At 51.7% G+C, this 13,239-nt stretch overlaps 5 protein-coding genes across 5 annotated transcripts; 3 read left to right on the top strand and 2 right to left on the bottom strand.

The window, feature by feature from the left end:
* Positions 1 to 509: 509 nt before the first annotated feature.
* On the top strand, positions 510 to 1,798 carry MYCFIDRAFT_118781 (uncharacterized protein; the record flags this gene model as incomplete). The annotated part of the gene is made up of 3 exons (XM_007924077.1): positions 510 to 797; positions 860 to 1,032; positions 1,075 to 1,798. Coding segments are annotated over 3 exons (1,185 nt in total), but the record flags the coding sequence as incomplete, so codon positions are not given.
* Positions 1,799 to 2,756: 958 nt separating this feature from the next.
* Positions 2,757 to 3,308, bottom strand: MYCFIDRAFT_193604 (uncharacterized protein; the record flags this gene model as incomplete). The annotated part of the gene is made up of 1 exon (XM_007924076.1): positions 2,757 to 3,308. One exon carries the CDS (start codon positions 3,306 to 3,308, stop codon positions 2,757 to 2,759), a length of 552 nt encoding a protein of 183 aa, XP_007922267.1.
* Positions 3,309 to 4,090: 782 nt separating this feature from the next.
* Positions 4,091 to 5,593, bottom strand: MYCFIDRAFT_78456 (uncharacterized protein; the record flags this gene model as incomplete). The annotated part of the gene is made up of 1 exon (XM_007922316.1): positions 4,091 to 5,593. One exon carries the CDS (start codon positions 5,591 to 5,593, stop codon positions 4,091 to 4,093), a length of 1,503 nt encoding a protein of 500 aa, XP_007920507.1.
* A 403-nt stretch (positions 5,594 to 5,996) lies between these two features.
* On the top strand, positions 5,997 to 7,048 carry MYCFIDRAFT_210178 (uncharacterized protein). Its single transcript, XM_007924075.1, has one exon. It carries the CDS (start codon positions 6,108 to 6,110, stop codon positions 6,900 to 6,902), a length of 795 nt encoding a protein of 264 aa, XP_007922266.1. The 5' UTR covers positions 5,997 to 6,107; the 3' UTR covers positions 6,903 to 7,048.
* An 899-nt stretch (positions 7,049 to 7,947) lies between these two features.
* Positions 7,948 to 9,953, top strand: MYCFIDRAFT_160920 (uncharacterized protein). The gene is made up of 4 exons (XM_007924074.1): positions 7,948 to 8,113; positions 8,161 to 9,227; positions 9,285 to 9,540; positions 9,596 to 9,953. Exons 1-4 carry the CDS (start codon positions 7,987 to 7,989, stop codon positions 9,823 to 9,825), a joined length of 1,680 nt encoding a protein of 559 aa, XP_007922265.1. The 5' UTR covers positions 7,948 to 7,986; the 3' UTR covers positions 9,826 to 9,953.
* Positions 9,954 to 13,239: the final 3,286 nt, after the last annotated feature.

The raw sequence follows: 13,239 nt of genomic DNA, 5'->3' as shown, positions 1-13,239 counted from the left end.
CGTCGTAGGATGGAGATTCAGCCATTTTCGGTAGTTACTAGGTAATCTACTACAAAAGGGGGAAGAAATGCGAACTTTGGGTCTACGGTAGAATTCGAGGCGCGAATTCGAGGCGCGACCTCCGCGCCTATTAATAACACTATCCAAGAACGGATATAATATATAATAGGTAGAAACAGCACGTAATCTAATTCAGGACGATTCTATATTGGTATATCTACTGGGGCTCGGGCGGGTAGCTGGGGCTCGGGGAAGTGGCGAGGAGCGTTGCCGGATGCTCCTCGAAGTGAGGCGCTGCAAGGCGAACCTTGACTTCGCTAGCGCTGCCACCCCCGCCGATGATCAACCACGATAAATGTACCTGGTTGAGCAGTCGATGATTTGATGAACGACAGCCAGAAGATCGAATCTCGCTGCAAGGGAAGGGGTACATCGACATGGATCCTGCACTTTCGGGCGCATGCACACAACAAAGCGCATCACCGTGTGCAATTATTCAACAACAACAGCAAAACCAACAATCAACAACATCAACATGCAAGAACCGGCGAGGCTGGAGACGAATCGTGCGCAACTTCACGCCGTCATGGTTTTCCGTGAACATGGGCACCGGCATCACATCGATCCTATTGCACAATCTCCCCTACAACGGCGAATGGCTGCAATGCCTGTCGTACATCATCTTTGCACTGAACGTGCTCCTATTCGTGGCCTTCCTATCCATCTCCATCCTGCGATATGCGCTGTACCCCAAGATCTGGAGCGCGATGATCAGACACCCTGCTCAAAGCCTTTTCGTACGTGCGCGAGCGATCTTGCATCTGTCGTGAAAAGCTTCACGCACTGACTTCGATCTCAGCTTGGCACACTACCGATGGGCCTCGCGACCATCATCAACATGCTTGTTTTTGTCTGCGTGCCCAAGTTCGGGGGCGAGTTCTGGAAATTGGCTTGGGCGCTCTGGTGGATCGATGCAGCCATCTCCCTTGCATGTTGCCTCTATCTCCCCTTCATTCTGTACGCAAATCGCTGGTGCTTCGATACCAACATCCCTGCTGACTTCTCGTCTTCCAGCATGACGAAACACCAGCACTCCGTCCAGAGCATGACCGCGGCATGGCTCCTACCGATCGTGTCCACAATCGTCGCATCCGCCTCGGGAGGCATCGTCGCCGATGTCCTCCCCAACGACAACCACGCCTTGATCACACTCATGACATCATACGTCCTCTGGGCAACCGGAGTCCCTCTCGCCATGGTTGTGATAGTGATATACTTCCTCCGCCTCACAACCGTCAGCCTCCCACCCAAAGAAGTCGTCGTATCAACCTTCCTGCCCTTGGGCCCTCTCGGACAAGGCGGCTTCGCAATCATGCAACTCGGAAAAGTGGCCCTCGAGACTTTTGCTGCGAAAAACAACCTCCCAGAAGTAGGCGGACAGCAAGCCGGCCAAGTCCTCTACATCATAGGTTTCCTCATCGGAACCATCATGTGGGGGTTCGGCCTCGTATGGCTCACATTCGCCGTCGCCACCATCACCCGATGTAAAAGGTTTCCTTTCAACATGGGATGGTGGGGCTTCACGTTCCCGCTCGGAGTCTACACGGTCTGCACCACAACCTTGGGCGCGGAAATGCCATCGAGTTTTTTCAGGATTTTTGGAACTGCGCTTTCGGTGGCGGTGGCGCTGCTTTGGATTTTGGTGTCGATTGGGACGATTTGGAGGGCTTGGACTGGGGCGTTGTTTTTCGCGCCTTGTTTGAAGGATGTTGAGGTGCAGGAGGAAGCGGAGAAGGATTTGGGAGGAGAGAAGGTAGAGAGGAATAGGTCTGCAAGTACAGCGGCGGATTCTTCTGAATCGGTGTGAGATCTCGCGATCCGATCATTTGAGGCGTTCAATGATGCATATGTATATAGCGCTTATTCCAGTTCTGCGCTGCACACAAGAATCTACCCAGTCACAAATCTATGAGATCAGGTAAAGTGAGTCTAAATTTCCAAGTCCTGTAGGAAAATTGGGGGGGGAAAACTATTTCTAGAGGAGAAGAATCCAACGCGAAAGTCCATCGATCGCGCGAAACCAAGAAACATCTTTGACCTACATGTAGCAAAATCACAACGTCGAGGCTCGAGATTGATTTTATTAGGCTAGGATCTAATTATATGCCAAAGCTACTCTTATATAGTTAGTCCTCCGTATTAAAATTTTTTTTACGAGCTTTTCTTAGAAAAGAAGAGAAGGGAAGTCTATATCTATCTACTCGGAGGAAGAATCTTAAAAAAAAAATAGAAAAGGGAATTAATTAGTCGAGTTAAGAAAATTCGAAAGAATTCGAAAAAGGGATAGATAGAAAGAGATTTATTATAAGGTATCGTATAGTCGTCTTAGGCTACGAGACTAGCTTTGGGGTTAACGTATATATAGCTATATATCGTAGAGATAGCGTTGTAGGTGTCTCAATGTTAATAAAGAATAGACAAGTGTAAGAAGAGGATTTCTGCAAGCTTTGGGTATTCTTTTCCTTGTTCTGTATCTGCCCTTCCATCTTCCCATTCATGAGTAGGTTAGATAGGGTATCATCACCACAACATCATAACCTCATAACCTCGTCAACTCATACTTCATAACGTCCCGTTCATATGATAGATACCAGGAGAAATCCCGAAACCTCGTTGCTTGCCACCAGTAGCATATCAATCAATACAATAAAAAGAGAGAGAAAAAAAACCAAAATCCGCTCCCACCAACCAACCCATCAAATCTTAACCTCCTTCACCTCCACAACCGGACTCCCAGCCTCACTCTCATTCTCCCCAAGCACATGATTCGCAACCCTCGCACAACTCGGAACCGTCACAGACGCAGACGCAGACGCACCCTCAAGTTCATGCGGCCCAGCACTCGCCACCCCCTTCTCCTTCACATCAACCCGACTCGAACTCGTGTTCGTCGGCAACTCCGGCCTCATTCGAAAATTATAAGGATTCAATTCCGAAACCGCACTACAAGGCGGAACAGAAAAAGAAGCCTGATTCGAAGAACGAGGATTGGCTGAAGAGTAGTAACGAGGAGGATTTTCTTCTTCTTCTTCGTTTTCGACTCCGAAACTTTTCGCTCGGTAAATCGATGCGGCCGCTTCGGCGAAAGTTGCGGCTTTTTCGAATTCCAGACGCAGACGTTTTTCTCGACGGCGTTGGCGGATGGCGATGAAGAGGGCGAGTAGGAGGCCTGTTCCGACGACGGTGCCGACGACGATGCCGATGATGTCGCCTTTTGAGAGGTCGTCGTCTTTTTGGGGCGGCGGCATTATTGAAGGACTTCTATTATTATGTTGGCATGAAGAGGGGTGGTCACTTGGGATGGTAAGAGTGTGAGTTGGTGGTGAGATTTGCGAGTCTCACTCACCAGCGCCCGTGGCTGTGATTTTCCGGACCCGTATACTCCTGGTCGAGCTGCCAAGTGGCGGGCGAACGTGATGGAAGCATGTACAGTGCTGTCAGCGCTGCATTTCTTGTTCGATGCTGGTATCTACAGTATGTGGTAAAGCTCTATCCTTACCTTCTATGCCAGCATTCAGGACGTGCAATTCGCTGATTCGGCTTTAAACTCGCCGTCTCCCTGTTCGCATGACGACCAGCCAAGGGCCAGCCAAGACGATGTGCTAAGACTACACCCTCTTGCAAAAAGGATATAGTAGCGTCCGCCTCCGAATGACTAAATACAGGCATAGTCTGCTTCTCCCATTGGATAAAGCAGCATTCGCAGGGCTCGGAGGCTATTCCACAGAGTATGGAGGATACCACCGAGACTTTTGAAAGAGGGTGTACGACCGGTACAGCGCACAGAGGCCGTCGGCATCTACCGTAGTCTTGTGTTTCAGGCGCAAAGCCAAGAAGGGCACATCGTGGTGTCAGTTGGCCGGAACCGGCTCCTCGACCAGGTCCTGCGAGCGCCAAGCGTAGAGAGCTGCTCAGCCACGACGAAATCGTGGCATTCATTCTTCTCTCAACTTCTTAAGCTTGACTCGCCAAGTCACGTTAATAAAGCTCGCTCAGGCCTATCGTGCGTGACTGAATGCAAACTTGGACTTCAGCTTCGAGATGCATTCTTGCCGTTCACGATAGCTTCTGCCAGATGCTCGCTGATGAGACCTTGTTCAACGCACTCCTCCAATCCTTCCATCAGATTGCCCTCAACCGGTTCGTCAAGCGCCTGGCAATCATAAATCAGAGCGGCGATTGCTTTGGCAACACTCCACCTCTTCCGCGCCTCTCCCTCCTCAACATCATCTCCGAGAGCTTTCGCGTTGCCAACAGCGCCTTTGTAGAACGTTTTCGCATTTAGTATGAGCGTCGGAGCACCGCTTCTAATTCCGTCCGCAAGATCTGTGTTCGGTATAAGAATGATGCGATACCGAAGGAGCTCAGTGTCGCCCTTTGAGTGGTAAATCTCTGCTTTGCCTTTCCGCGCTTCTTCATTGTTGAGCTTCGCAGCTTTCGAGAGGAGATCTTGGCATGAGGTGAGCTGTTTCCAGCAAAGTGCAGCGGGCAAATTTGAGGCCTCTCCAAATCGATCGATGACTGACAGAACTAATTCATTGCGGGCCGCTGCCTCGGCCACTAAAGCATCAAGATCTTGCTCCTTGCCTGGAAAGTTGAAAGACTCTATTCGCTCAACGTATGTCTCGAGCTCAATCATGTGGTGCTCGAATTGTGCACCCGCATATGCAGCGATGAATCTTGCCCGACTGACAGCGACAGAGAAATGGGCCTTTTGCTGCTCTTCCTCTGGAAGTAGTCTGAGGTAGCCAGGTGCTTTCGACTCAGTAAATTGACGAGCCATCTCGCCAAGATTTTGCAGCGCGGCCTCATCCGCAAGGGGTACGAGAGTGTAGAGTGCAAAGAGACTGGCATGTACAGTGTCAAGGAGATCGCTTGGACCCACCGGTGTTTCAACGATGGCCGACTGCTCGTCCATATCTGTGTCTTCGGCGGGAGCGAGCGGCGTCTCAGACACCGACTCATCCAGTGCTACGCCGCCATCTTCAGTGTCCGGGAAATCGAGTCGATGCTGCTCGAACATCATTTCTTGCCTTGACAAACAAGATGAGAGCAGTTCCAAGGCCTCTTCAAGGGCTTGTGCTGCCTCTGGCTCTGCATCGTCCTCTCGAAGCTGTTCTGCCAAGCTCGTGAGAACTTGGGCAGTGTTGAAGAGAACATCGGGATTCTCCTCGGTCAGTCTGAGGGCGTAGCGATGAGATTCGAGAGTGAGCTTTAGCCACTCTAAGAGCGGAATACCGATATGCTCGAGCACGTTTTCATGTTGCGATAGTTCCAATTGCAGTCTTGCTTTGTTGTAGGCGAGGTCGAAGCTCTCTGGATGCCTCGCCAGACCTTTGTCGTAGACTTCGAGGGCTCGGAAAAATGCTCGACCAGACTTCACAGGATCGCCGGCTCTGTGCTTTCCACCGGCGGCTTCTTCGTAGTCTGCTGCGTCCTGAAAATCATCGGCGGATTCAAGGGCAGATTCCTTGGCCGGCTTCTTCTTCTTGGGCGGAGGCGGCACGAATCGTTTTGGCTTTCCAGAACTCATACCGGCTAATTTCCAGCCTGGCAATGAGGTGATTGCTGCCTCGTTAGAATATCTCACTGATGACGTTGGCACCAGCAGAGATTACTGCAGATGCTCACTTCCCTGCAGGTATTGCGCGGATCTGGAGGCAGAGTGTGATGGGTGATGTGTTGGTGTGTTTGATGGCAAGCGGCAAGCCAGACGTTACCTCGTTGCGAAATATGGCCCTGTGAGAGCATATATCGATGGCACCGGGGATGATGCACGTCGAGGGAGCTGGCGTGGTTGGATTTGCTGTTGGATGGATCGCGGAGGAGCAAACTTCGCGCGGCCTGTCGTGTGGAATTGCTTCGAAGCGGCCGACGTCACGGAATATGAGCTAACAACCACAGCGGTTGATAAGTATCTGCAGTACAGGCACAGTATCGCTGGCTCTCCTTGCGCTTTGCCTGTCCTATGTGTCTGCATACACCTCCCCATCACGTTCCTCACATACGCCGCCCTCATCCTCTCTCTGCTCACAACCACAGCGAAGATGCCGAAGCCGCCGAACCTCTACTCCTTCCCGGACATCGACAAACACCTTGCGCCTAACCTGCGCCGCTACATCCTCGATGCCCAGAAAGAGGCCCTCGACCGCCACCATGTCTTCCGCGTTGCCGTCTCAGGCGGTTCTTTGCCAAAGACTCTCGCAAAAGCTCTCCTCGCCCCCTCCACTTCCGACGCCGATACGCCTCAATTCTCCAAATGGGAAATTTTCTACGCAGACGAACGCTGTGTGCCGCTCGACCACGACGACTCAAACCACAAGTTGGTGAAAGCCGATCTGTTGGACAAGATCCCTTCGGAGCTGGGCACTCCCAAGGTATTTCCAATCGATGAGAAATATCTAGACGATCCGCAAGAGATGGCAGATCAATACGAGAAGACACTGGTATCCATATTCGCCCAGCGCGATTCAGTGAAGCTGCCGCTTTACGACCTCATTCTGTTGGGCTGCGGGCCAGATGGCCATACTTGCTCCCTGTTCCCAGACCATCCTCTGCTTAGGGAAGCAGGCGCATGGGTTTTGTCGATCACGGATTCGCCCAAACCACCGGCAAACCGTATAACTTTGAGTCTACCAGTCGTACTACATGCTGCGAGGATTGCATTCGTGGCGACGGGTGGTGGTAAGAAGGATGTGTTGAAGAAGATTTTTGAGACGGAGGAGGGGAGGAATCTTCCAAGTGGACTGGTGAACGACGGGGCAGGAGACAAGGTCAGCTGGTTCTGTGACCAGGCTGCGACTGAAGGTGTCAACTTCCCCAGGAGAGGAAGCGTGATCTGATGGAGGGTTGCAGAAGCACATCTTGGACTTCCTGCCTACGAAGCGGACATCGCATTAATGTATCTGCGATGGGGTTCCTCTAGCATTGGTCTCGTAACTAGGTAGCGATGAGAAATACCAACGAATTGGACGGCTGTCAAATGCTGATTCAGTATCACTTTTCCCCCTTTCACGGAGATCGACACAGATTCAGGCATCGACAATCTCAGTTAAAGAGCCTTGAATGATGTCGCATACTTGCGATCTACCATTTGGCATGCCTGGGCCAAACATCCATATCGACTAGACGCTGCCAGGTGACCCGTCTCTCACTTGACCGAAATAGAATGCAATGCAAGCGTTGCGAACAATGTCCAAGTTATCAAGCAAATCCTGTCGTGCCATCGCTATTGAGCAACGTGAGAATGTACCGCCTCCCATCGATGTGCAAGCTCTTTACTGCTCAACCGGACACTCCAACTGACGACTACCAAGCTCCTCCGTGCAATAATATGGCGCGGCTGATGAGACGGGGAATCGCATGTGACAGACCCACGGGCTCGGCGCAGACGCCGGACACCGCTCCTGCGACGAAACGAAAGAACGCAAATATTTTGAGCGCAGATCTCATGTGCGGCTCATGATGATTTCTAGACTTCATCTAGACGCGTACTCCGAGGCTCAATCGCGTCGTTCTCGCGTGAATTGGTGATTGAAGCATGGAGAAAACGCGGCGACAAGTCGCAAGCGGTTGGCATCTGAAAAAGCCGAGGCACGAGGGGATCCACAAGCCGCGTGAAAGCCAATCACGCGCAATGCTTTGTTGCGACGTGAACACATTACGCCGCTCACCTGGTCACTTGACAGCGAGCCGTCGCTTCCTGCGGGCAGCGAAGGTAATAATCTTGGCTACACCAGCTCAGGAACGAGGTCACGCTGATCTCACGACGCAGCTCGGCATCTTCACATGCAAAAGGGTGGTATGGTAAGCTCTACGGTACCAACCTCTGGTTTCATTCTTCTCCCTTTGTTCTGTTCCTCGAGTCTATCCTAGCCATTCCGCTCTGCTATCTCTTCTCACTCACAATCGCGGACCTCCATCACCATGTCCAAGTCATTCTCCACGGCCGATGTGGCCAAACATAACAAGGGCGATGACCTGTACATCATCGTCGACCAGGATGTTTACGACTTGACAAAGTTTCAGGACGAGCATCCGGGCGGCAAGAAGAGTATGTCGGGCTCCGATCACGCTGATATCTATGCTGACTCGGTGCAGTCCTACAGCGAGTCGCTGGCAAGGATGCTAGCAAGCAGTTCTGGAAGTACCACAACGAGAGCATTCTCAAAAAGTTCCAGTCAAAACTCCAGGTCGGGTCCCTCGACAGCAAGCCAAAGCCAGCGCAAGCTCCTACACCACCTCCTACCCCACCGACCAACCCAGCCGGACAAAAAGAGCGCGTAGTGCCACAGGCCGAGTCTGGAGTCGTAGCTCCGGTAGCAGGGCCAGATGCAGCCGATACAGAGGAAGACGAGGCAATGGACCAATATGGTGACATGATCCCATATGCCGATCCGTCCTGGTACCAGACCTACCACTCGCCCTACTTCAACGAGACGCACGCCGCACTTCGCGATGAGGTACGACAGTGGATAGAAGAGGAGATCATGCCAAACGTGACCGAATGGGACGAGGCCAAGAAGGTGCCAGACAGCATTTACAAGCAGATGGGAGAGCGCGGATACCTGGCAGGCTTGATGGGTCTGCACCACTGGCCAACACACCTCACGCAGAGCAAGGTCAAGTCTGTGCCGCCACAGAAGTGGGATCTCTTCCACGAAATGCTCCTCACCGACGAACTCTCCCGAACGGGATCTGGAGGCTTCGTCTGGAACGTAATCGGCGGTTTCGGTATCGGTTGCCCTCCAGTGGTGCGCGCCGGAAAGAAGGCTCTCGTGGATCGCATTCTTCCAGGAATTCTTGCCGGAGACAAGCGTATCTGTCTCGCCATTACAGAGCCAGATGCCGGCTCCGATGTCGCGAATCTCACCTGCGAGGCCAAACTGACCGAGGATGGAAAGCACTATATCGTTAACGGAGAGAAGAAATGGATCACCAATGGTATCTGGTCCGACTACTTCACCACTGCAGTACGAACTGGCGGCGAGGGCATGAACGGTGTCTCCGTGCTTCTCATCGAACGCGAGATGGAGGGTGTCAGCACTCGTCGCATGGACTGTCAGGGTGTCTGGAGTTCTGGCACCACATACATCACTTTCGAAGACGTCAAGGTGCCTGTCGAGAATCTGATCGGAAAGGAGAATCAAGGTTTCAAGGTCATCATGGTAAGGACTGCAGCCTCTCCCCTTCACTCATTCCATTGTCGCTGACTCCTTAGGCAGACCAATTTCAACCACGAACGTATCGGTATCATTATTCAATGCATACGATTCAGCCGAGTCTGCTACGAGGAGAGCATGAAATACGCACACAAGAGAAGAACATTCGGACAGAAACTGATCAATCACCCGGTCATTCGGCTGAAGCTCGCGCACATGGCGAGACAGATTGAGGCCTCATACGCATGGTTGGAATGTCTCATCTTCCAATGTCAGAAAATGAACGAGACCGAAGCTATGCTCAAGCTCGGCGGTGCCAGTAAGTTTGCATGATATTCCGACCCATCGACCTTTGACTGACCGATGGATTCTAGTCGCTGGATTGAAAGCTCAAGCAACGGTGACCTTTGAATTCTGCGCTCGAGAAGCTTCTCAGATCTTCGGTGGACTTTCGTACAGCCGCGGCGGACAGGGTGCCAAGGTCGAGAGATTATACCGTGATGTGAGAGCGTATGCTATTCCTGGAGGCAGTGAAGAGATCATGTTGGATTTGAGTATCAGACAGGCGCTGAGGGTGCACCAGGCCCTGGGGATGAAGTTGTAAGACATAGAATACGTGGGAATTGTACGTTGCATAGAACTAGCAAGGGAGATGGCATCGGGCGTTCTTGCAGGTACAGACTCGGCGCCAGTAATATGTAGGTGTCAAAGGAGCTTGTAAGTCATGCATCGATGTCGGCGTCCCATGACTTTCTTTCGGCCGCCGCGATTTCGCCATGTCCGGCAAAGACGATGGGGCCCCCGGCCTGCATGCTGCTGCTGCTGCTGCTGTTGCTGCACATCTTCGACTTCATCACCACCATCCACCTATGATGATATCGTTCTAGTGACCATGCAGTTGCGAGTGCATCATGTTCCGCGCCTCAGAAGCAAAGACTGTTGATATAATTCTCTGCAGGAGCACCGCTCAAAAAACGGACATGACAAGCCCATTGGTGAGGTCGGGTGACTCCTGCCCACATTTCGCACCGACTTTGCCTCGATGAATCGACTGAACTTCGGGCGCCGGCTGCATCTGATGACAGCATCCTCTCCTCCCTAACGTTATATACATATCGTTTCCTGTGCTTGCGTCGGGAAAGTGCAAGCCCTGTTACTGTATCGAAGAGCCATCCCTGCTTCGCGTTCCCCGACATCATGGTCGCAATCCGAACGGCACGACGTTCCAAGACCACCATCCATCTTCCTTCGCGAGGAGCAATACAAGCGACAGCTTTCCAAAGCGACAGTGACCAAAGCGGTGATCTCGAAATTGATCTCACGACGATTCCTTGGAGCTACAGAGGTTCTCTACTCAGCTGTTCCATCACAAGCGGCGATGGATCTTTAATGCCAGGAAATGATGTATGTCTCATCACACAATGTCGTGACTACACTATGCCGATATTCTCTCTACGACCGCTTCCCGACGCCTGTGATGTTGGACGGCCTCCGTCTGGATTTCCTGTCACGCCGTCGCCTACAGCGATCCGCGCAACGAGATCTCGAATTCAGTGGTTTCATCATGGCAAGATTGTTGCGGAGGCGGCCTTTGAAAGCGCGAGTTGCATCAGACTGAGAGGCAGTGTGATGATGACTCTTGATAGTGATGGCCGGGTCGATGGGAGTGGGCATGCCTTTTTGCGACCGGATGTCTGTCCGTCGGATACTGTAGAATATGGCGCTCTTCGCTTGAAGAATCACAGATTTGTGGTGTCAAACGGTCGCATCAGTCTTCATGAGGACCGGAAGCAGGGGATCACACATCGCAGAATTCAAGTAGAGAGGAGTCCGGGTCATGCTGCTTGGGAGCTGCGTATCGTCGAAGTCGAAGCAGGATCAATCAATTCCGCTGGAGGAGACGATGTTCCTGCAGACACATTCGATATTGTGGCAGACAGGACTTCTCGCGAAATTGAAAAATTCACTCGTCAAATCTGTCCCTGGTCATCTGTCACGGCGCTCAGCAAAACAGATCTCACAGCAGCATATATCATCTGGCTTTCGATCGTCCGCGCCCAAGGTTTCTGGAGCAGGGAAACCATACTGATGTCAAAGTTCCGCCTCAACAAAGTCTGGTCGTGGGACAACTGCTTCAACGCCCTAGCCGCAGCACCTGTCAACCAGGATCTAGCTCTAGACCAGATCTTTGGTCTCTACGATCTGCAAGCCCCGGATGGTAGACTTCCAGACTGCGTTGGCTGGAGCGGCATCGAGTGGACATATGTCAAGCCACCAATCCAAGGCTGGACCATACAGAAAATGCTCGATCAAGGAGTCACGATTCAGCGGAAGCAACTATTGGCACTCTACCACAAGACTTCCAAACTTACAGATTTCTGGCTCAAGCAACGACCCTCATCGTCAAGAATCTCCGCGATACCTTGGTACACTCACGGCAATGACTGCGGATGGGACAATTCCACGGCCTTTGAGAATCATGGGGACTCGTCGCTGATCGGTCCCGATTGCGCAGCATACCTGATCATCCAAACTGCCGCGCTCAGCGAACTTGCCCACTGTCTCGCACTCGGAGAAGCACACGTCTCCAAATGGCAAAATCTTCACGACGCATTGAGAAAAGCCCTAATCAACGAGCTCTGGGACGAGCGCCGCGGAGAATTCCTCGTCAAAGATCCCCTCACAGGTACAACGCGACAAACCACCTCCCTCCTCCGCCTCATGCCTCTCGTCGCAGCCAAATACCTCCCCTCCCCCATCCTCTCCAAACTCATCTCTTCCATCCCCCTCTTCCTCACAGAATGGGGTTTGGCTACGGAAGAGCTCTCCTCGCCACTTTACGAAAGCGACGGATACTGGAGAGGACCCATTTGGGCGCCCACCACGATTTTGATCCAAAGTGGATTGAGAGATGTAGGAGAGACGCAGCTGGCGGAGGAAATTGGTGAGAAGTTTAGACGTTTGTGTGAGATGAGTGGTTTTGCGGAGAATTTTGATGCGAGGACGGGGGTTGGGTATAGGGATTGTAGTCATACTTGGACGGCGAGTGGGTATCTTTTTTTGAGGGGGGTGGGTAGGTAGGTTGGTCTTTGTTTGGGGTGGACTGGACTGGAGCGGAGATGCGGCGATTCTTGTTCTCATCACGCTGCGCTGGCATGTCCTCATAAGAAGAAGCTTGGTCATGAGATGAGCTTTTTATAGTCGTGTAGTGCCTGCCATTGGATTCCAGTAGATAGAATGAGCAAGTTCAGTCATCAGGCGCACCACCTTGTCGTGAATTTCTTGGTCTCAACCCTGGTGGACACCAGTATATACATACGTATATGCTCGAATATTTTATTAGGATCTCCGAGCAATTTTAAGGTTGCAGCGAAGTTGCATGTAAGCCTAGCCCAGCCCGGATCTCGTTAGTCATCGTGGGTGATATTATAGATTCTTATTGTCCTTGGAAGCCTGGCAAGAGCAAGGTGATGTCGGATACTCATTATCAGTAGTGTGATGAGCGGGCAATGTCTTGGCTTGGCCGATATCGTGTGACGCGTCAGCTCAGTCACATGACAACACGTGACTTCTTGGCAGGAGAAGGATTTTCACACTGTATTTTAGACCATAGAATAGCAGAAGAGAGGCAATCAACGAAGCCATATTGAACCGCTGGCAAGGCAGTATTACGTAAGTAATCCACTGCGCTGTGCGTGATATATCGAAGCATGTCCCGGATGTTTCAGCTATGTGCAGGGTTGATGCTGTACGGCAAGCAGGGCTGATACCTTGTTGTTGTTGTTGTTTTAGAGATATAGACTTCATTTCCGGGCCTATGAACACAGTGTTCACGTCGCATCTCTGTGTTCATCTGGCAAGATCTGGGGGGAATGGGATGATGCAATTGGTGCTTACTGTATGTATGTCATTGGAAGAACACATAGCTAGAGTACTGGTGGCCCTCCGATGCGTGTATACGCCGTATAGCACAAGAAGTGGTGGTTGGCTACATGAGGCTACTGTAGGGATGTTACGC

This window comes from Pseudocercospora fijiensis (genome assembly GCF_000340215.1).
Source record: "Pseudocercospora fijiensis CIRAD86 unplaced genomic scaffold MYCFIscaffold_1, whole genome shotgun sequence".
In the NCBI taxonomy this organism is placed as follows: Eukaryota; Fungi; Ascomycota; class Dothideomycetes; order Mycosphaerellales; family Mycosphaerellaceae; genus Pseudocercospora; species Pseudocercospora fijiensis.
This window is presented reverse-complemented; position numbering and strand designations above follow the sequence as displayed.